Source organism: Populus nigra, chromosome 16 (assembly GCF_951802175.1).
Source record: "Populus nigra chromosome 16, ddPopNigr1.1, whole genome shotgun sequence".
Classification (NCBI taxonomy): Eukaryota; Viridiplantae; Streptophyta; class Magnoliopsida; order Malpighiales; family Salicaceae; genus Populus; species Populus nigra.
This window is the reverse complement of record NC_084867.1, coordinates 1,163,964-1,186,296: the sequence shown is the minus strand read 5'-3', so window position 1 is coordinate 1,186,296 and position 22,333 is coordinate 1,163,964. Positions and strand designations below refer to the sequence as shown.

At 37.6% G+C, this 22,333-nt stretch overlaps 3 protein-coding genes across 5 annotated transcripts; all 3 read right to left on the bottom strand.

Moving 5' to 3' along the window:
- Positions 1–1,566: 1,566 nt before the first annotated feature.
- On the bottom strand, positions 1,567–4,444 carry LOC133675182 (putative RING-H2 finger protein ATL21A). Its single transcript, XM_062096472.1, has 2 exons — positions 3,603–4,444; positions 1,567–2,226 (listed from the first exon to the last, which is right to left on the bottom strand). Exons 1-2 carry the CDS (start codon positions 4,303–4,305, stop codon positions 1,793–1,795), a joined length of 1,137 nt encoding a protein of 378 aa, XP_061952456.1. The 5' UTR covers positions 4,306–4,444; the 3' UTR covers positions 1,567–1,792.
- Positions 4,445–6,191: 1,747 nt separating this feature from the next.
- Positions 6,192–6,804, bottom strand: LOC133675420 (uncharacterized). The gene has a single exon (XM_062096789.1). It carries the CDS (start codon positions 6,733–6,735, stop codon positions 6,379–6,381), a length of 357 nt encoding a protein of 118 aa, XP_061952773.1. The 5' UTR covers positions 6,736–6,804; the 3' UTR covers positions 6,192–6,378.
- Positions 6,805–9,394: 2,590 nt separating this feature from the next.
- On the bottom strand, positions 9,395–20,996 carry LOC133676101 (glutamate synthase [NADH], amyloplastic). 3 transcript variants are annotated; one of them, XM_062097672.1, is made up of 22 exons: positions 20,215–20,996; positions 20,012–20,131; positions 19,509–19,622; positions 19,269–19,421; positions 18,954–19,054; positions 18,772–18,868; positions 18,201–18,310; positions 17,949–18,052; positions 17,640–17,819; positions 17,194–17,537; positions 17,034–17,104; positions 16,467–16,936; positions 15,470–16,339; positions 14,989–15,143; positions 14,540–14,701; positions 12,828–14,438; positions 12,270–12,482; positions 11,899–12,167; positions 11,328–11,633; positions 10,858–11,125; positions 10,319–10,576; positions 9,395–10,066 (listed from the first exon to the last, which is right to left on the bottom strand). In XM_062097672.1, exons 1-22 carry the CDS (start codon positions 20,623–20,625, stop codon positions 9,767–9,769), a joined length of 6,687 nt encoding a protein of 2,228 aa, XP_061953656.1. In that variant the 5' UTR covers positions 20,626–20,996; the 3' UTR covers positions 9,395–9,766. The 3 variants fall into 3 exon arrangements, with proteins under 3 accessions (XP_061953656.1, XP_061953659.1, XP_061953658.1); XM_062097675.1 differs by lacking the exons at positions 18,772–18,868; positions 18,954–19,054; positions 19,269–19,421; ... (1 more) ...; positions 20,012–20,131; positions 20,215–20,996 and adding an exon at positions 18,571–18,709; XM_062097674.1 differs by lacking the exons at positions 18,772–18,868; positions 18,954–19,054; positions 19,269–19,421; ... (1 more) ...; positions 20,012–20,131; positions 20,215–20,996 and adding an exon at positions 18,579–18,602.
- Positions 20,997–22,333: the final 1,337 nt, after the last annotated feature.

Sequence of the window (22,333 nt, the reverse complement as noted above, 5' to 3'; positions counted from 1 at the left end):
TCATCTTCTTTGCTATTTTCTTTTCATCTTCTGCTCCATCTCCGATTTCAAATCTTTCGTCTACTATTTGTTTATAAACCCAGGAAGTGAAGTAGTTTTAGCTGGAACTCTCTGCCGCCGGATTCTTATTCTTTCTTTTTCCATCCATTTCCATTAACAACATTCCAAAGCTACAAACGTCAGCTTTGTAGGAAACATTGGGAAAACTTTTGTAGAACAGTTCTGGTGCAATTTATCCTATTGTTCCTCATGCTGCAGTAAGAGTGACAGCGTTGATATTTGTAGGATACAATTTTGCATCAGAAACTTTCGTAGTTTTCTCATCAAGAAGTATATGTTGTGAGGCTTGATATAAAAGTTTAGGATTTGCATATCACCACTTCGATGCAGGTATTCAATCCCTCAAGCAGTCCCGAGAGAAATCTCATACATTTTCTCCCAGCTTAAGGAAGTACTCCCTTCTCCAGGAAAAACACATGAGCTGCCAAAGGCAAATGAGCCTCGTCATTTTTAGAATGCTAGCATGATCCACTCCGATTTTTATTAATAATATTTTTTTATTATCATTGTATTCATCTACTTTTAGATCTTTTCAATGATACATTATCAAAGTTTTGGTATGTTTTTAAAGTTGTTTTTTTTTCTTTTTCACTCTCCTCTCTCTCTATTCAATTTAATTTTTGCATACCATTTTATAATTTTAGAGGACATATGCTAGCCATGAGTTGTAAATATCATCCGTTATTTTTTCTAAATGCTTCATGGACTGTTATTTCATAAAAAATAATAATAATAATTGCACTGAAGTACAAAAAAATCTATGCTGCTGTGTATCCAAGAGTGAGATCACCATGCATGACAAAATTGTCATGAAATTAAGATCCTCGTGACATTACAGCATGCCGGAAATCCATGATTCTTGCTGGATTGATGATTACTTTGAAAAGTACCAAAGACAGGTTACTAAAAATCCTTGAATTTCTTCGGCGGTTATTTTTTTAAGTTTTTTATTTTTAAATGCATTAAAATAATATTTTTAAAAAATTCATTTTTGATATTAATAAATAAAATTAAAAAACACATTATTTTTTAAAAACATATTTTTTAAATAGAAAAACAAATCTCAATATTTTGTCTCTCTGCAGCAATTAATTTGGACAACAACCCATGGCCCTTGTTTTTTTCTGAAAACTTGTACTGGTATCACCAGCTGCCTCTTGATTTTTATTCACTTTGATTTTTCTATTGAAAACCTGCGCACTCCTCGACTGCTAAATCCACGTCCTTTCATTGAACCTTCAACCGTTGATTTTCTTTCCTCTGCTGCTTCCTCTGATAGTTGGTACAAATAAAATACAGATTCTCACTTTGCCTCTTATTTTGGAAAGGCATCCGCCTGCCTTTGTACCTCTGGCATCTCAATCTGTTTTTTTGAGAGACCTTCCACCCCTTTTGTAATCTCAACTGGAAGTGTTTAAAGAACTCAGCACAGGTAGATGATCTCTTCAGTCATTTAGATCAATCCTGCGTGCACTTTTCTATCATATAGAAGTATCAGACTTGCCATTTTGCCTTCAAACTTCAAAATGATCTCTTAAAGACTGATAACTAGTGGAAATGTTACAAATATAACCTAGGCATCATCATCCATGTTATGATAGAACCCGACTCCTCTTTCTCAACATTCAGCTGTTTCAAAAGAAGATGGACAATAGATCTTTACAAGCAATATTAATATTCTAAGTTTCTAACACAAGCAAGCAAGGAGTGTGGCCCAATGCAATAGTTTTGATCAAGATTCAGCTGGTGGCAGTCTTTCAGGAGAATTTCTGCAGATGGGACAAGAAGCATTCAACCGAAGCCATTCATCAATGCAATCAGAATGGAAGCAATGCTTGCATTCAGGAATTGTCTTGAGCGTCTCCTTAGGCTTGTACTCACACAAGCATATTGAGCAAGTGTTGTCATCAGGCTTAGGCAACCTTCTGCTCTCGCCAAGGACTATCTTGGGATAGGACTCTATTGTTGGTCTATCCAACCCAGCAATAATAACTACAGATTCTGTATCAACCGTGGAATCGACTTCCGGTAGACCGCCTGATTCGCTGCTGCTTCTATCACAGTATCTGACCCTGCCACAGATGAAACATAGGAGACCTAGTAGGATTAATGCCCCTGGTATCCCAGCTGCTGTGGTGATGGCATAGATAGCTGACCTTGGAAATTCTGACCATGTTGTAGCCACTAGATTAGTTTACGGTATAATTCTACTATCAGGAAGAGTAATGTTATTTTTATTGAATATTAAGAGAACACGTGTCTCAACAAAGATTGAAAAATATTTGCCACTCATTTTCCTAGACAAATTAAGTTTACCCCTCGAGAAAATTAAGAAGGATCCGTGTTGAAACTGTATTTTGCTATAATCACATAATCAATATATAATATAGTTTTGCATGGTTTCAAACGTAATCTAATTTTTTTTAAATCTATTTTTTCAAATTAAAATCACAAAAACTATCATAATATCAAACATCAATCAATCGATTGCCAATGAGAACTTGTATGATCTTTGTTACATGTTGCATTAGGTATAATTTGCTAGTGTGGCCAAAGGGGAAATAGTCTGAGTCAACCATCAAAAATTATGATTGCAATCTGGAAGGTGTTGAATCCATTTCAAGCGAGGAGGAGGGTACTACATAATCTTCAGACCAATTCCTGGAGAAATATAGTATATGTAATAATTGGTCAACACTTCAGCTCTAGCAAGGCAGCCAATCACTAGCCTTAATTAAATTATCCAAAACGATAACCTCATGCAACTAATTAATCTGTGTTCTATAGAATATCATGTGGATAATAAGTTGCTAAGTGTGTATATAGGGATAAGCTGCCAAGTCTCTACTTGTTCATGAGTTGATGATTATTAAATAAATTTAACAAAAAAAAAACTTGAAATATATATCTCCATGATTAAGATATAATTAAGATAATACAAAGAATAATCACACTTAATTAACAACTTACGGTAAACTAATTTACTAATTTATCAGAGTTTAACATTTCAGTCCCTAATCACCAACCAAAAACAAGAATAAAAATTCTAACCTCCATCAGACTCTACCAACTTAGATTATGTCCTACCCAAATGGGGTCTTTTTTAATTATTATTTGGGAACATGATGTAATAGAATTTGATTACTTCAACTCTTAAAATTATAGTTTTTATTTTAATTCTCTTGATTATAAAACTTAATCAGTCACCTAAAACCTAACTCAAGTTATTTTAAATTGATTTTTTTTATCAAAAATAATATCATTTAAGAGGTTTCAAAAAAAACTCTAAAATTTTTATGTTAAAGGTTTCAAAAAATCGAAACTTAAATGAAACAATAACTCAGAGGTCAATTCACTCCACCCATGACCAGAGTCTTGGATTGAGTCACCTGATCAAGTTTGTTCTTATAGCTATTTTTACTATGTTTACCACTAGATAATTGCTATACCAAGGAGGTACCGATATTTGTCATGATGATGGCCATATATATACATGGGAAGAAATTAGGCAAAGATCAGATAGAGAGTATGAAGCAAATTACCATGACGGGGAAGATTTGAGCAAACAACTTTACTAGAATTGGTCTTGAGGGCACACCGTCCACCCCTCGACTCGCACTTTCCGCAGTCAGGTTCTTCCCAAGTGAGATGCAGGTCCTCGCTAAGGTCCGAGGACGAAATTTGCTGATAAAATGGCCAGTCAACTGGAACAGGAACCACCCTGATTAAATTACAGGATGAATTCCCATTCTGTAGAGAACTTACAACCGTTGAAGAAGATGTAGCAAAAACTGTGTACGTAGAGCCACTAAGACAAGCTATTGGATTTAGCCCGTATTTCCTATAATCAGAAGATGAACAATTAAAGAACGTGAAAGATTGATAGTAGAGGCCAATAAAAGGAGAGCCAGAGAGATTAAGCGAAAGGATTCGATCGGCAAGGCAGTTTCCCTGATCATTAATCCATATTTCTTGTGTGGCATAGTCTATAGCTTGAACAACAAATTTTCCTGAAGAGTGTAGCTCTAGCATGGTCTCATTGGAGCTACCACAGGATATGTCAAAACCTGGATAACCACATGCCTTCGATTGACGATTTTGAATCCGAAAAGGGAATCGAATCACTGGCTCGCTGCGGTTACAAGCAGTCCTCAAGCAAAGGTTTTGACTTGTTGCAATGTTTAGATAGGAGATCATGGTAAGGAAGAGGGAGATGGAGGAGATGACTTTGAGAGAGTACACCATTTTGGTGGAGAAAATCTGATGCTTTGTGATATGTAGAGACCAAATGAAGAGCAAAGATTTTAATAAAGAGAAGAGTAGAGGGGGGTTGATACTAGTGCAGGTTCCACTTGCTGCAATGTTGGAACTTAATCACACAACCACATAGAAGGAACAAGTCTACCAGGACATCTTTTGTAATAAAAAAATGGAAGTCAACCCTGTCGTTAAATCATAACAGAACCAAGGATTCAAATTGCCATGTATGATGCTTCATTTTCTCTAGTGTCAAATAGGATTTACATGCAAGAAAAAGCTGTGATTGCTTATTTCAATCGATTAGATGTGGAGAAAATGATCACTTCTTGACTCATGTGGATACAAATTCTACCATGATTTGTAAAGCCATGATTGTCCTTGCCGAGCTAGCACAATATTTTTACAATTACATGGATATAAACGAAGATTGATTTCGAAAAAAGCTTATGTCATTAGATTGATTTATAGATTTTTAGATCAATTACTTTTATTAAAATAATAATATTTTATTTTTTTATAAAATATTAACTCGACTATATTTAAATTAGATTATCATTAAAAGCTCAATCGGATCGAATGAGTTTGGCTATATCGACTAAAAACCACCTTGCTTGTAACAAGCTTCAAGTTCATATCAATCCGCTAGCTTGAGTCGTGTTTAACAACTTTGGATGAGGGCATTTCAAACTACAATTTACCTAAATCAGAATGGTTAGTATCCATCACTTATTATAGAATCAATAGGTGATCATGTGTTGGGCACCGACCATCCAGATTTCTGCATTTGCGAGATGGTGTCTCTCTTATCAAGATTTCCAATCATAACATGGTTGACTGAAACTTGTTTGCATATGTGAGATGACATTGATAAGAAATTTTTCAAGTAAATTGTCTTCCAAGATCAATTATGGCAGGATGGACGTGAATGCATATATCTTTGAATACCTTTTGAGAAGATTTGCAGATTGGATTCTGAATACACATTGGTTACTTCAATTGGATGAAACTGAAGTTTTCAACTTCATATTCAAAAATGAAGTTAAAACTCGTCAATTATGGCGGCTAGATTGTATAAATAACGAACAAGGCTAAGATCCACTTGGTCCTGTTTCAGCCTGACTCGTAGGTGCACCAATCTCCATAGCATCAGCCTGCGGGATTAGCTTGAGCCCAGGAGGTGGGGAGTTCCACTCTGCCAGAAGAGAAGCTTGACTGCACCAGAACAAGCCATATAAATCTGCACAAAAGTTCCCCACTTTAAACTGGAGCTGCATCTCACTCTCCAAAATCTTGAATAGCTTGCTCAACACCATTCACCAAGTGCAAAAGGGTGTGGCAATCAGCAGGATTTGAATTAAGTATTCCAACAGACTCTCCATGGAATCTGACTCAACCTCAAGAAGTCTGCAACCTCTCCCTTTAAAGTGCTCATCTGGAATTTCTCCACCAGCACCAGCCCGTACCGACTGCCCAATGAGCTACCATCTACATTTAACTTCCACCAGCCAGCTGCCAGTTTTTTCCCAGAGATTTCATGACAGCTAGACAGCTTAGAAGTCGTGGCAAACCTTTTAAAACCCAGAAGAAGGAAATTTTTCTTCATATTTTGCCTAACAACAATCTGCGACGGCAGATCCACCATGAAGAATTGCCCAATCCTATTAAAGCCATCCAGAAGACAATACAAAAACGAAACAATTTATAACCACTAGAAGGCATATAAGAAGTAGTAAACTACATCCCATTCTGTCCAAATAAGCTTTATCACCTGCTCTTGTAGGACTAGACAGAAGCACAGACACAGCATAAATAAGCCATGCAGCACTCTTCATAAGCAAAATAATGTGGGCTAGAAGAAAATGACAACAATCTTAAAGAGTTGAAAAACACCACATGTCCCATTTAACACTCAACAAGATTGAACAACAGCGACACCCCATTTAGTAAGCTTTGATGATTCATGGTTACAACCCAGAAAATCACTACAATCAATATTATTAGCAAGATCCAAAATTAAACTAGCATTAATAAAAACAAAAAACATGGGGAAAAAGAAATCTAAAAATCAGAGCAACGACCATTGCGTTCCCAATCACCAAATCGAGTAGGCTCAGGTCCTTTCGGCCCACCAATCTCACCAGTCTCTTTATTCACATACTCTCCACCATCTTCATCATCTTCTTCATTTTGAGAATCTTGATGGGTTATTTCTTCCTGTTCTTGTTTCTTGACAGTTTCTTGATCTTGATTTTCTTGTGGCAGCTGCTGGGTTGCAAGCTTCACGATTCGGTCCGTGTATTCGGATCTAACGGGGGTTGTGTCTATGACCCAAGTTTTGGAGATGGTGTTTGATGATGATGATGGTGCTAGTGATGAAAACAGACGGTTCAGATTGATTCTTCTTGCTGCTGCCATTTTTGGGTTTCTTGTTTAGCTCTCTCTCTCTCTCTCTCTCTCTCTGCATCTGCTAAAGTGAAAAACAAAACCAATCACGTTTTTTATAAGAGAGAGACAGACAGACCGCGGCGCTGTTTCAGGGCTGTTTTGTTGACACGTACTGCTCCTATAACCTGCCACGTGCTAGAAAGATATAAATTAAGAAGCACGTAATTTTTCAAGAAGTAAATTGTAATTTAGTCCCTAATTTTTAAAAAAACTATTGCAATGCGAAACACATTTATATTATATAGTCAAGAGAATTGCAGGCATTAAATTCCCACAAAGGCTGTGATTTTCGAAATTAGTCTCTGGTAATGTGATTTATGATCTTATATATACATTAGTTGATGGTAGAGGTCAAAGGTACAAGGTCATGGCTCTGGTGGTACAGTGCTCTGATGCTTCTTCAAGCCCTTTCTCACCACCTTCATCCATTCTTTTTTTCTCCAGATTACCATTGTTACCGTCAAGCTTCATGGCTTACCGTAAACCATCTCAGCTGGCTTCTACATATCCAGCACAGTTTATAATCTCAACTCTTCAGCAAACACCATTCCTATTACACACAAACAAGCTTGTGCAAATAAAGCTTCCCGCACCACCAGCCAATGCTGCTGAGGGGGGCAAAGCTTCTCTTCAGCCTGAATGCACAGTACCAGTCTCAGGGAAGACGTTTTTTGCCATCTTGAGGCTTCAGGACGCTGAACATTTTGACAAAATCACGTAAATATATATGACATTGAAGAACTGTTCAAGAAATTAGCCTAATTCAACCAAACAACCGTCAAGAATTTACAACAGTGTACCCAGCTCAGTCCAGGATAACAGTTCTCGAAAATTATTTCCTCGAGGATTCTTTGGAAGCTTTTAAGAACGGCACTGCTGTCTTGTTTTCTGGTTCAGCAAGCAAATCTTTTTGTCACCTCTTGCATAACCAATTCGTTTTGTTCCCTCTTGCAGGTGGGTGGCATCTTCTGACTTCACAACCAATAAGCTTATGGAAGAAGGGCACTGCTATCTTATTTTCTGATCTAATATTTCATCCTTTGCTCCAGTGAACTGTTCATTTGCACTTCTAACTTTTGTTGCCGATGTATAAAGGAGTGAAGTGACTCACGGTGGTGGATTGGAATAGTGAAAGTATGCATTTGCCCTTGACAAAAAAAAAATTGGATGAACTGGATCTTGGGGATAAAATGGTTTTTAAGAGATCCATTCGTCATTTTATAATTGTTAGGAGGCATCTCGATTTTTTTGCAATTTTATAGTGAAATTATTTTAATACTCTTAAAAACAAAAAAAAAAAAACAAAAAAAATTAACTATAGTCTAAGAGCATTTTTTGTATTTTAATTTTTTAAGTACAGGGTAATAACTTTATTGCTTTTAAAACCAAATTTCTCAAAATATGGTTATAAGGATTTTTCGTAATTTTATAATGGTTTTTTCATATTAATTATTTGGTCCCATAATGGGATATTTTGATAAATAAAAAATAAAAAAAATATTGACATATATATTGCACAGTCAGCTGCTCTACTATCTTTAGACAGAGCATGCAGCTGACTCTGGTGGTAGGAACCGTCATTCCGCCTTGTCATTTAATTTGTTTCAACATCCTTTTTCTTTTTAGACAGCATGTGCATGGTGATTCCCTCTAATTTGATTCCAGTTTGATTTTTTTTTTTTCATTTCTCTTTCTACACCTCGATTTGCACGCTACCCCTCAAATAAATCACGACAACCCTTTAATAATCGTTGTCACATGTCACACGCATCATTCGATTCATCTCGACATCTTTTTTCTCTCCACGGGGCACATGCATGGTGGTTCTGTTTGGTTTGGAGTCGATTTGATTTTCTTTTATTTCCTTCATCTCTCTTGTTCGTCAAGATTTGTGTGTTGCCCTCAAAAAAATCAAAACGACTCTTCAATTTCTTTTTCCTTTAGATTTAATTCTTGTTCTTTTAATTATGATTTTTTATTTAAAAAAATATTTCAAATTGAAAATTATTTTTAATTTTATTATCCTTTAATTTTTTTTTCTTTTATATTTGGTCCTCGTTCTTTTAATTATTATTTTTTATTTTTTATTTCTTAAATTATTATTTTTTTGTGATTTCATTTCTTCATTTTTCTATTCTATAGGCATGATTCTAATTCTTTTTAATGTTATTTTTATGTTAACAAGTTTTTTAGATTGTTTTATTTTATATTAAATTAATTGAAAATTAATTTTTTTATTATTGAATCTAAATTTAACATTTCAGGGGTTATAATTTTAAAAAATTAACCTAATTTTAAAATGTTCACTTGATTTTTCATGTTATTAAATTATAGTGAGTTTTAAATTTTTTTTATTTCAAAAAAAAAAAACTAGCATTGCCCTGACTTTTTATTCTTAAATCCGGAAAAACTTGGCCTGGCCGTAGTGCTGGTCATCAATATTAGAACACACAGTTCTCCAATCCATCCTCTAAATTGAAGCCAGAATAGTTTCAACTCTTCCATAGCAGATCAAATTCAATTGAAGTCTGCACTTCTTTATGTATATAGCTAAACCACAAGGCACAAGGTTATCCTTCTGCCAAAAAAATTATATCTGTTACTCAAGAACAAATAACTGGACAATCCAGAACAAAACAATTTCCCACATATTTCCATAAAATATTTGAAGAAACAAAACTGTACATTATTCCTCAACAACTACCAAATGAGCTTAACAATTTTCAAGCAAGCTGGTTGAAAGCTATTATAAAAAAATAAAAATGCGCACCTTAAATATCCTAATTTCTATACCAGCTGCACAATGCTACTTCTCACTTCTGCTCAATCATTCCAAGTCCTCAGGGTTCACATGTGGGAACCAAGCACCATTCTGGTGATCTTCAATTTATTCCTTCCACAGCATCATTCTATGAGATGATTGATCGTAGAATGATGTGCATCCTGTGTATCCCTTTTCAGCAGAGTCTGAGGAAGAGAAGAAAAAAGACTCAAGGGTTGTCTACGTCATGACAGTGTGCTTGCTGCTGTCTTGATGTCTCTTGTTGAGGTCCTGGTGCCTCTTGACAAGGTCATCCTGAGTATTATCGGTGTTAATGGTAGCATCCTCTTCTTTCATGAGATATTTGTCGACCTGGGAAGCAGCTTGTCGTCCTTCTGATATTGCCCATACAACTAGGGACTGGCCTCGCCTGCAATCCCCAGCTGCAAAGATCCCTTCCACATTGGTTGAGAAGCGGCCATATTCTGCCTTGAAATTCGATCTATTATCTTGCTCCAAGCCCAACTTCTCTGCCACATTCTGTTAAAAACGAAGATGGGAAAAAAAACAGTATGAGAATTGTTGTGCAAGTATTAAAGAATTAAGGGTGAATTTTCAATCTTTTTTATTCTTATAGTTCTATTAATAAAATACTATTTTTTGACATTCTAATTACTATAGTGCTTAATTATTTAAATATAAATATAACATTATGGACATTTGTGTTTATCAGATGTGATTATATTCACTCATTTTCAAAAGAAGAGAGAAGATGAGGAAGGAAATACGAACCGGCTCAGGACCAAGGAATCCCATTGCTAGTAGGACTAGGTCAGCCTCAATAACTTCCTCAGAGCCCTCAACCTCCTTAAATTGAAATTTCCCTGTGGCATCCTTCTCCCAATGGACACGTACCAGCTCAAGTCCTTTCACATTCCCATTCTCATCTCCAATGAAACGCTTAGTCAACACCTCATAAGACCTCGGGTCTTTCCCGAACTTGGCAGCAGCTTCCTGGTGCCCATAGTCTACCCGGAATACTCTAGGCCACTGCCAAAAGAAATAAATTAGAACAGGTTCACGGCATCTTATACTTGGGTGTGGTGCCCAAGCCAGCATGCATTTTGATCATGTTATTTTTATCCAAGTTTGTGAAATTATGTAAAGATTGATCGACATAAGATGAACCAACAAAACAAATAACAAGCATTAAGCACAATATAATCCAGATCCAAACAATCCCCCAACACCTCCCTCCCCTAAAAAAGACAATTGAAAACATGGAGGGCAATGGTGAAATCAACATGCAGCAACAGAATGAAAGATCGTACCTGTGGCCAAGGGTTGCCCGGACCTCTAGTTCGTGGTGGCTCAGGTAGAAGCTCTAGATTTACAATGCTACTACACCCATGGCGAATAGATGTCCCAATGCAATCTGTTCCAGTGTCACCTCCACCAATGACAACAACTTTCTTGCCCATTGCGGATATGTAGTTACCGTCCTGCAAATTGCTGTCAAGCAAACTTTTGGTATTTGCATGAAGAAACTGCATAGCAAAATAGACGCCTGACAACTCCCGACCAGGTACCGGAAGGTCCCTGCAAAAAAAATTATTAAAGGTAACCATATCATCCAACACTTCATTAAAGTACTGTATTCCTATCAGGCAGGTAAGAATGTTCTTAACAATAAAAATCACTTCCTGAGAGACCAAAACTTCTCCAGCAAAAAAAAAAATTGTTAACAAGGATCCAGAATCCAACAATGGCATCTAATATTTGCTTTCTACTCATGACTTACCTAGGTTTTGTGGCTCCCACTGCCAAAACAATTGCATTGTTCTCATCTCGAAGCCGATCAAGAGAATACAAAGGATCAATTCCAACATTAGCATTTACCACAAAATTGATGCCTTCCTCAGACATAAGGTTAACACGCCGTTGAACTATATCCACTTTGTCAGTTTTCATGTTCGGAACTCCATACATCATTAGCCCTCCAATTCGATCAGCACGCTCATACACAGTCACCAAATGACCCATTTTGTTTAGTTGATCAGCAGCAGCCAAACCAGAAGGCCCGCTTCCAACAATAGCCACTCGTCTCCTGCAAGAGAAGGTATATGACATGACATTCTTCACTCATATAACATAGCATATTCTCATACAAATGAAATTCAAAAATATTTTAATTGTATAATTCATTAGGATATCGCCATTTCAATCAATGTCACATTTAAAATGACACCAGTAGCATAGAAGAAACCTTGATCAGTTCAAAATATGAAAAAACCCATGATCAGTTCAAAAGATGAAAAAACTAAGCAATAAAAGGCTTCTACTCATAATGCCAAGGTAAAAGAAAGGTATACCCAGTTCTCTTGAGGGGAGGCCGCGGAACCATCCAACCCTCCTCAAAGGCCTTGTCAATAATTGAACATTCAATGTTTTTTATAGATACTGGATCATCAATTATGCCAAGAACACAGGAACCTTCACAGGGTGCAGGGCACACTCTGCCAGTGAACTCTGGGAAGTTATTTGTCTCGAGTAACCTATCTAATGCTTCACGCCACCGATTTTGATGCACTAGCTCATTAAATTCAGGGATTTTGTTTCCAAGAGGGCATCCTGAGTTCTCCTGCATTTACCATTGAGAAGAACAAGGTGTAAAAATTCATTTCAAAATAGTGTAGAATTGACACCTGGTGCATATGCAGGATAAAGGTAGAATAATGCTTACCTGGTGACAGAAAGGAGTGCCACAGTCCATGCAACGGGCTGACTGGGTCTTTAAAAGAGGGCCAGGTTTTGACTCCTCCGTAACTTCCTTCCAGTCATTCATACGAATATTTGGATCTCTGTACTGAACACCTTCTCGCTCATAAGCAATAAACCCTCGATGTTTAACAGCATCATTAACACGGGTAGGCCTTTTCAGAGGTCCATCTTCTACCTTCAGTGAATTTCAATGTTTCGTATTAAAACATGTACAAAAACCATTTCACCAATCATAAAACTGCATATGTCCATATATAAAGCATGAATAAGCTCAAGTTATTGGACAATTTTCACTAAACTCTAATAACCCCTTCTAGTAGTGCTTCAAATAATTATATCCACACAAATGCAAATCAGTTGTATCATAATTTTGTTTCATACACTATATACCAAACTCTGCAAAATGAGTCTTACATTTTTAAAACTGCCATCAATATAGGAATTTTAAGAACCTTAATAAAGATAAAAACAGTATACAAGACTTTTACATAAAAAAAAAAAAGACTATCAAAGAATTTACCTGAATGGAATTCCCATTCAAAGATGCAGCTGCCAGCTTCTTTAGCTCCTCAAAAGCATCTTTCTCCTTCAACTCTGCTTCATCTAGCTCCTCAGCTTCCTCAACTTCTTTAGCAGCTAGGTCAGCAGCCTCTTTTGTGGCAGATTCCTCTTTCATGTTGGCAAGAACACGTTTGTAATCCCTCGGGAAGACCTTAATAAATTTAGGTAGAAGATTATCAAAATCAGCAAGTACTTCTCTAGCTAGCAGGCTATTTGTGTGACGCTGGTGTTGTTGTATCATCATTTTTAGAGTTGTAATGTCCTCCTCTTCCTCGACTTTGTCAAGATCTACGAGTTCAGGATTGCAACGAGATCTGAATTTCCCATCCAAATCAAGAACATAAGCAACACCACCACTCATACCAGCAGCAAAATTCCTTCCAGTTTTCCCAAGCACAACAACAGTTCCTCCTGTCATGTACTCACAGCCATGATCACCAACACCTTCTACAACAGCCCTAGCCCCAGAATTACGGACACAAAATCTTTCTGCTGCCATCCCATTGAAATATGCTTCACCACATGTGGCTCCATAAAGAGCTACATTACCGATCACAATGTTTTCTTTTGGATCAAACAGGCTTCCTTTTGGAGGATAAACTACAATCTTCCCACCTGATAATCCTTTACCAACGTAGTCATTGCCATCCCCTTCCAGCTCCAGCATAATGCCAGGGCAAAGGAAAGCTCCTAGACTCTGCCCAGCACTTCCTGTGAGTTTGATGTGAATAGTATCTGCGGGAAGCCCTGCCAAGTGGTAACGCTTAGTAACTTCATGACTAAGCATCGTTCCAACAGCACGGTTCACATTGCAGATAGGTGTTTCAATGTACACAGGAAGACCTTTTTCCAATGCAGCCTCAGAGAGTTTAATGAGTTTATTATCCAATGCCATGTCCAAACCATGATCCTGCTTTTGGACACAATACTGAGCAGCTTCAGGTCGAATGTCAGCAGCAGGTCTAAGTAACAAAGAGAGATCAATATTTTCCAGCTTCTCGTTGCTCTTAACAACTTCTTTATCAACTTCAAGCATGTCTGAACGACCAACCATCTCAGTCATCGTACGGAAACCAAGCTGAGCCATGATCTCCCTGAGCTCCTCTGCTAGCATAAAAAAGAAGTTGATAACATGTTCAGGTTCTCCAGCAAACTTTTCCCTCAGCACTGGATCTTGAGTAGCAATGCCTACGGGGCAGGTGTTCTTATGGCACTTTCGCATCATGATGCAACCAAGTGTTATAAGGGGTGCAGTGCTGAAACCAAACTCTTCTGCGCCAAGAAGAGCTGCAATGGCCACATCCCGGCCAGTTTTTAGTTGGCCATCAGTCTGAAGAACTGTTCGGCCACGAAGGTCATTGGCAACAAGTGTTTGATGGGTCTCGGCCAAACCAAGTTCCCATGGGAGCCCAGCATTCTTGATGCCAGTCCATCGAGAAGCACCTGTACCTCCATCATGACCTGAGATCAAAACATGGTCAGCATGTCCCTTCACCACCCCACTGGCAATGACTCCTACACCAGCTTCGGATACCAACTTGACACTTATTCTGGCTGCTGGATTGGCATTCTGGGAAACAAAACGAGAGATTCAAAGGTATCAGCAGGAGTGACCAACAGGTTGAACATATGAAGCGAGGACATAGCACATGAAGCAGCAAATGCACATACCTTGAGATCGTGAATCAATTGAGCAAGGTCTTCAATTGAATAGATATCATGATGGGGAGGAGGACTAATGAGGCCCACCCCTGCAGTAGAATTTCTGGTAATTGCAATGTCTCCTATGACCTTGTGGCCAGGAAGCTCACCTCCTTCACCAGGCTTGGCACCCTGTGATCCAAAGCACACAAAAATCAGTCTAAATCAAATGACAAAAAGTCAACAAATTCAGTTCATATTTAATCTCACCAAATGCCAAAGCTATCACTTAAAGATGCAATGCACCCAGGGGTGCTTTGCAGACACAGCATCATCTGCCATGAACATAAATCCATAAACAATAGGAACCTCTGTTCCAATAGGAAAGCAGGGGCTAAATAGGAACACACAATGACAACAGCAGGACCATGACATAAACAAGAAGTTTCGATTTCAAAATGTGTGATTTTGACAAATACCTGAGCCATCTTTATCTGCAGCTCATCAGCATTTGTAAGATAGTAACTTGACACTCCAAATCTCCCACTTGCAACCTGCTTAATTGCACTCCTCTTTGGGTTCATTGAACCATCAGGAAGAGTCTCCATCCGAGATGGTTGTTCACCTCCCTCACCTTCAGTGGAAGAAAAGTTAAAAAGAAAGAAATTACAACAAAGCAAATGTAGTGAGACAAAAGAATAGAAAAGGAATTCAGAACCATAATTTTAGTGAAAATTCAACTATGGAAGACCAAAAAATACTTGTTATTAAACGTAAAAAAGCAAACAGGGTGATTCTATAATTTAAAAGCCAAACAGAGCGATCTATAATTTAAAAAACAAAAAGAATAAAAGGTGTTCTTGAAAAAGGTGAGAACATAGCTATCCTCTCCCCAAGTAGATACGTGCTTTTGCAAAATGGAAAGATAGACACAAGGAATTTATGACTTGCAGAACATACCTGTGTTTGATTTTCCTCCAATTTTGTTCATAGCCTGAGCCAGTGTGGTGTGTGCCTCCAATGATATGGATCCATAACTCATTGCACCAGTACAGAACCTTTTAACAATCTCACTGGCTGGTTCTACTTCATCCAAAGAAACTTTCACATCTGCCTCTTTGAACTTCAAAAGCCCACGCAAATTACAAGCTTTGTTCAACTCCTGAACACGTTTAGAATATTCCTTATAGGCAGCCACACTATTACCTCTGGCAGCTTCTTGAAGCTTTGCAATAGCAAGAGGATCATTAAGGTGAATCTCACCACCTTTTCTCCAATGATAATCCCCCGGATTGGGCAGTGCTACAGCTTCTGCACTTCCAGGAGGGAGAACACGGGAAGGAAATGCCAACTCATGCAAATGAAGTGAATCACGGGCAAGCATCTCAAATGTTGCTCCTTCTACCCTGCTTGGAGTTCCTGCAAAGCACTTGTCAATCACTTCTGATGAAAGGCCCAGGCCTTCAAAAATCTGAGCACCCTTGTAGGAGGCCAAAGTTGAAATTCCCATTTTGGCAAGCACTTTCATCATGCCATAGTTGCTTGCCTTGAAATACTTCTTGACTAGCTCATCCTTTGTGTGGAACTCGCCAGTGGATTTTGGTGGGATCTTGCCATCAACCTGTAATCTCCAAATGGCCTCTACAGCTAAGTATGGACAGATAGCATCTGCGCCAAAACCAACCAACGTACAGAAATGGTGCACTTCACGTGGTTCGGCAGATTCAACTATCAACCCGACTTGAGTTCGCTCAAGCTTTTTTACTAGATATTGGTGGACAGCTCCAACAGCCAAGAGGGAGCTTGCAGCAACACGCTTTGATGAGAAGGCTAGCATGAAATAAAACCCAAAAGAAGTTAACTCACTGCCCATGTAGATCACTATGCTGTAATAAACTTCTAACTGCATGAGTTTACAAGGCCTTGGTACATGTAAATCGAAGAATAGAAGTCATACCTCTGTCAGAAAGAACCAACACGGTATAACCTTCCTTGATTGCCTCATGAGCTTCAGCACAAATCCTATCTAAAGTCTCCTCCAATCCCTTCCTACCCCGTTCCTTTGAATAAGTTATGTCGAGAACTTTGCTTCGCCAACCTCTAAAGTTCAATTTTTTCATTGCTTCCATTTGCTCAATTGATAAAAGAGGGCCTTTTAGAGAGAGACGGTGGCATTGTTCTTCAGTTGTTTCTGTCAAATCACCTTCTGGCCCAATCATGCATTCCATGGAAGTGACAATCTTCTCTCTGATGGGATCAATTGGAGGGTTTGTCACTTGAGCAAACATTTGCTTGAAGTACTCGAAAGTGAGTTTTTCCCTGTTAGACATGACAGCCAAGGGAGCATCATTTCCCATCGAACCAAGAGCCTCTGTGGCGTCCTTTGCCATGGGAAGCATCAGCATCTCCAAGGCTTCAACAGTATAGCTGCATGAGATTTATACAAAATCAGTATAAACTGCTTTTAAAAAAGTATTGGCTTCCAGATTCAAAGAAAGTTGATGCAGCCATAAGATTCACATACCCAAAAGCTTTTAATGGTGCCAGCAAACCATGAGTGCCCATATTCTGCATGCTGGTGTCATCATCAGATGCCTGAAGTGATGAAAAATCTAACTATAATGAGACTTGCACATGCACACAGAGGGAAAAATGAAGTATTTGAAAGTTTGTATAACACATACAGGAACAACCCCAGAAATGGCTGGAGCAACTCTCTCAGATTCTTGAACCGAGTCAACTATGTCACTGAGTTCAATCTTTTGCCTCTTCAGCCACTCTCCATAGGGCCTTGCTAGGGAATATTGTTGCTTCAAGGCTTCATCATCTACAATAATATGCTTCTCAAAATCCACCAGAAGCATCATTCCAGGGTTAAGTCTTCCTTTCCTAAGGACATCTTCAGGAGGAATATCCACAACACCAACTTCACTAGCCATGATAACTCGTCCACTTCGTGTAACATAAAATCTTCCTGGACGTAACCCATTGCGATCCAGAGTAGCTCCCAAGTAGTGGCCATCAGTAACTGAAAACAAAATAAAATAAAATAAATTAGCAAAAAGCAATAAATCAAATAGTGTACATGACAGCATTTGAAGAGAGCACATGAATTGTTCAAAACAATTACATGAGATAAGTGCAGGCCCATCCCACGGTTCCATAAGAGCTGAGAAGTATTCGTACAGTGCCCTCCTTTGAGGATCCATATTCTTGTCATTTTGCCAGGCTTCAGGAATCATCATCATGACAGCTTCAGGGAGACTTCTACCAGCTCGAATTAAAAGCTCCAGCACACCATCAAAAGCCCCTGCAATTCAATTATAAAAAAATAAATGTCAAAGAAGAGTCAATATAAATATGGTATCAAAGATGCACATGTAAACACACTGTTTATATTAATTTAAGCCTCTATAAATTCAAAACAAAAGAAATTCACCTGAGTCGGAAGAACTAGCATCTACAATTGGAAGAAGCTTCTTCATCTCATTTTTTGAGAGACCGAGCTCCTTGCACTTTATTAGGCCCTCACGAGCCTTCATCCTGAAAAGCAATATTGGAAGTTAATATTCTTTCCCATACAAAAAAACAAGCCCATAATAATTCCAGAGAGATAAAATAGCATATTACTATGCAATTGCAGATCAATGACACTAAACAAGGCCAAAACCGTCTCAGTTGGGGTGCTTACCAGTTTACATTGCCTCTTAGCGTGTTGATTTCCCCATTATGGCCCAAGACACGCATGGGTTGTGCACGATCCCAGCTAGGAAATGTATTTGTTGAAAATCGTGAGTGTACCTGAACCAAAAGAAAGGAACCAAGAATGTTATTTCAAGAATCCAGCCACTCAATTCATGAAAAGTAAAAGTGGTTTGAAAACCACAAGCATGAGAGTTGTCTTCAGGGCACTTCAACAAACTTTTATTGCAGCGTCTATACAAGAAACACTCAAACCTTAAGCTACCTTGACCAAACACCAACTGGAATTTTCACCTCAAACAAGTGATCATATAGAGCACTGCAGTAAGTTTCTTACTTTCAACAATGAGGTTTCTTACCAACTCACCCATGCCATCCAATTCAGCATCCAAATTCAAATAGAAATGAAGGGAGTGGAAGAACTTAAGAGATCATTCAACTTCAATGCCTCAGAAGTCATTCCTCAACCTTGCATATCTTCAGTTATCGGTGGGTCCCATGCTGTTTGTTGAAGCATGTGTTAGTGTAATAGGAGAAAAGTGAAAGGATAAAATATTTACCAGGGCCATGTAGCTCGTAAACCTTTCATTGCCAAGATCTGCATAATAGTAACCCTTCAACTGTTCAGGCTTCAACTGACCTTTATAAACAATCGTCCTGCAGAATTCAATCAAAGGAATTGATAATTCTGTCAAGAGAAGCATTAGATAGGACCATATAAAATAGCTTATGACACACAAACCTTGAGGAAAGGGAACAGATATAAAAGTCCCTAACACCACCATATTGAAGGTTTAGTGCAGCTCTAATAGCTACCATTGACACCCTCCTTAATATGTACATCTGCAAAAACAGTGCAAACAATCATCAACAACGTAACTGTGGAACCTGAAGGTATAAAAATGCTCACTTGCATTGTTCAGAACCTGAAACAAATCCCTTCTTCCTCTTCATCTCCCCAATTTCTACCTCAAACATGGACAGCTACAATTACTTTGTGATGCTAATTACTTCTTTTGCTATATACTATTTAACAAAAATTCGAATTAAAAGCTACCTGCTGCTCAAAATCAGCCTTCGACCTAGGAGTGGCTGTAAGGAACACTTGCTCAATGACAGGCTCGGTCTGCAAAGCAGAATTTCCCAGTCCAGAGTTATCTGTTGGTACTGGTCGCCACCCAAGTACAGTATGCCCAAGAGACTCCGCAACCTTCATTACCATCAAAATCAAAAACATAAGGAACACCGCCAAAAAAAAAAGTTAAGGTTATTTCAATTTTGACGGTCTCAAGATCACCTTAGTGAATACATTCTTGCTTTCTTCCTTACGATTTTCAGATGTGGGCAAAAAGAACATGCCAACTGCATATTCCCCTGGAGGTGGCAGTTCGAACCCAATATCCTTGGCAACCTGAATAAACCAAATTGAAGTAAAATCAGCACCATGATCTAGTTTCCTTTTTAAATTAAATTCAGTAAAACTACTAATTCAAGGTTCGAAAAAAACATTATGCATGCATAAAAGGCAAGAGATTTTAACCAAAAGTGCCGATTTTCATAGTTGTCCCCAATCATTCATTAAATTCCCGAGCCTAAACCATGCAGGGATGCATTTGAAACATCAGATATGATTTCAGATGAAATATCAATTTTTTTTCTGTAAGAAAATATTATAAATGGAAAACATAGTGGGAAAATTGTAAGGAAATTAAATCCATTAAATATATCACCGTAAAGTCATTTTCACCATAACAAAAAAATAAATAAAAATAGAAAACAGCGAAGGAAATAAAAAGACACCTGCTTGTAGAAATCATGAGGAAGAGCCACAAGAATACCAGCCCCATCACCAGTATTCGTCTCACATCCACAAGCCCCTCTATGTGTCATCCTCACCAACATCTCCAAAGCATCATTTACCTTTAAAAACAACCGAAAAACAATCCTGTCCATAAAAGTCTTTAAATAAATAAATAAAAAGAAATTATCTTGAAATATCATACCGTTTTACGACTACTATCCCCGGATAATTCAGCCACAAAACCAACCCCGCACGAATCCTTATCAAACGATGGGTCATACAACCCAAGCGGCTTCTCCGGCACACCGGACAATGCAGACCGGACAACAACTCGAAGTTTCGGCTCTCTACCCGGTCCATCCGACTGCCAAAAATGCAATCTCTCCGATCCAGCAGACCCCCGCACTTTACTTCCCAAAAACGATTTTCTCTCAACAACCACCGATTTCCTCGTCGAAGCACATCGGTTTGCCCTCGCGCTCCGCCGAGAAACAGATGCTGCTGTGGCAACATTGAGCGAAGGAGAAAGACAAGACGATTTACTAAGCGAAGAAAACGGAGCTTTCACCGATTTTGGTTGAAGGAGAGCTCCAGAGCTCGCTGCAGCCGACATTACTCTCGTTTACAAAAAAAACCTGAACAGTGAAGCTGTTTATTGTTCGGAAAAGCCAACAGGATTGGATTCGTATAAGGATTACAGTCTGATAACGATTATCAGCTTTTTTATAGTTATTTGTTGTGTAAGAAATAGTTCTTATTTTTATAAGAGTTTCACTAAAAATCAACCACTAACCCACTGATTCAGATCCGGAATTCAGATTTACGGAACTTGAGAGATCCGAATACGAAGAAAACAATCAGATAACACACAGAATATTCAAAAAAAAATTGATAGAAAAAAAAAAAGCAGCGCCGACGGTGAGCGGAAGGGGGGCTGCTGAGAGAAAGATTATGGGTAAGTGAGTAGGTGTGTAATTGGAACCGGCGAGTCAAATTTATAGAGAAGAGAGACCGATAAAAATGGAGAGGGGGAGGAGGAAAGAAAAGGCGGGGGGTGGGGTCGACATGGATGCCAAATTTAACCTCACGATTGATGAAGAGAGTTTGACAGCTTAGATGACACGTGTGTAGTGTCCCTATGCGGCACGCGACAGCCGCTCATGGTGGGTCCCAAGGAGAAGGGATTGGGATAAACACACCCACCCTTTTCCGTCGGAGGCAACAGATGAGAGGTTAGTGTTTGTTTTTAGGTTCGGAGCCGAAGCTAGTGAGGTTAATTAAGATGGTGCATTTTATTTTGCGAAGTGAATGTTTTTAGTAAATAGACGTTGAAAAGGAAGGTAGTGTTTTTTTACTATAATTCGCGGCAGCGGATTGATATAATAAATTCATAACCTTAACTGAATTTTAATTTAGACTTGGACTAATTTTAATATTAATTCGGTAAATTGATATGTTTTTTATTGTAATTATTAAATATAGAACAACAAAATAACATAATAAATTTATAATCCAAAACTTGAATTGCACTGGATTTTAATTTCAATTAATTTTAATATTGATTAGGTGAATTATTCTGTTTTTTACTATAATTATTAAATTTGAAACAATAAATTGGCATGATAAATTCATTATCCAAAACGGATTGAATTTTAATTTTAACTAGTTTTAATATTAATTTGGTGAATTTATTTGATCAAATCAAATCTAAACCTAGTTGATTGAGAACAATTAATATTTTTAATAAAAAATAAAATAATATTATTTTAAATAAAAATAATAGACATAAGTTTATATGATAGCTCATAAATTAACTCAATAACTTAATAAATATACCCTTTTCAAGTTAATAAATAAACCCTTTTTCATGTTAAACCTTGATACAAGTATAGTAATTATATATTTTTTTACCTTTCTGTTTTCTGTATGTATATGCATGTAATATATATATTTTTTTTTATACAAACGCTCCACGTTGATTATTAATATTTTTCACACCAAGTTAATTATTTAAAATTCTTGCAAATTATATTTTACTATTTATAAACTTGACACATGAGAGTTTGTGTGAAAAAATAGCATAAGAAGTTGTTTTATTAAATTGTTCTGAATAAATTATATATGTGTGTGTGTGTAAATTTATTGTTAAAATTGTTCGCGGAATTAAATTGGTATATAATTTGATGTTAAAATATCTATTTTCGTCCAATAAAAGAAGTGACAACGTGACGTGACGCTATACGACGAAAATGAACTAGACCAAAAAAAAAAAAAAAACCGAAAATTACATACGCGGCCACTTGTAAACGTGATTTCTTGAT

Excerpts from the sequence above, each read along its gene's own strand:
- LOC133675182 (XM_062096472.1), bottom strand. The coding sequence starts at position 4,305 with ATGGTGTACTCTCTCAAAGTCATCTCCTCCATCTCCCTCTTCCTTACC. Across the intron at positions 2,227-3,602 it reads CTCAAATCTTCCCCGTCATG|AATTTCCAAGGTCAGCTATC; the intron begins GTAATTTGCTTC and ends CAACATGGTCAG.
- LOC133675420 (XM_062096789.1), bottom strand. The coding sequence starts at position 6,735 with ATGGCAGCAGCAAGAAGAATCAATCTGAACCGTCTGTTTTCATCACTA.
- LOC133676101 (XM_062097672.1), bottom strand. The coding sequence starts at position 20,625 with ATGTCGGCTGCAGCGAGCTCTGGAGCTCTCCTTCAACCAAAATCGGTG. Across the intron at positions 15,144-15,469 it reads TGGAGGAAAATCAAACACAG|GTGAGGGAGGTGAACAACCA; the intron begins GTATGTTCTGCA and ends CTTCCACTGAAG. Across the intron at positions 11,126-11,327 it reads GTGGGAGCCACAAAACCTAG|GGACCTTCCGGTACCTGGTC; the intron begins GTAAGTCATGAG and ends TTTTTTTTGCAG.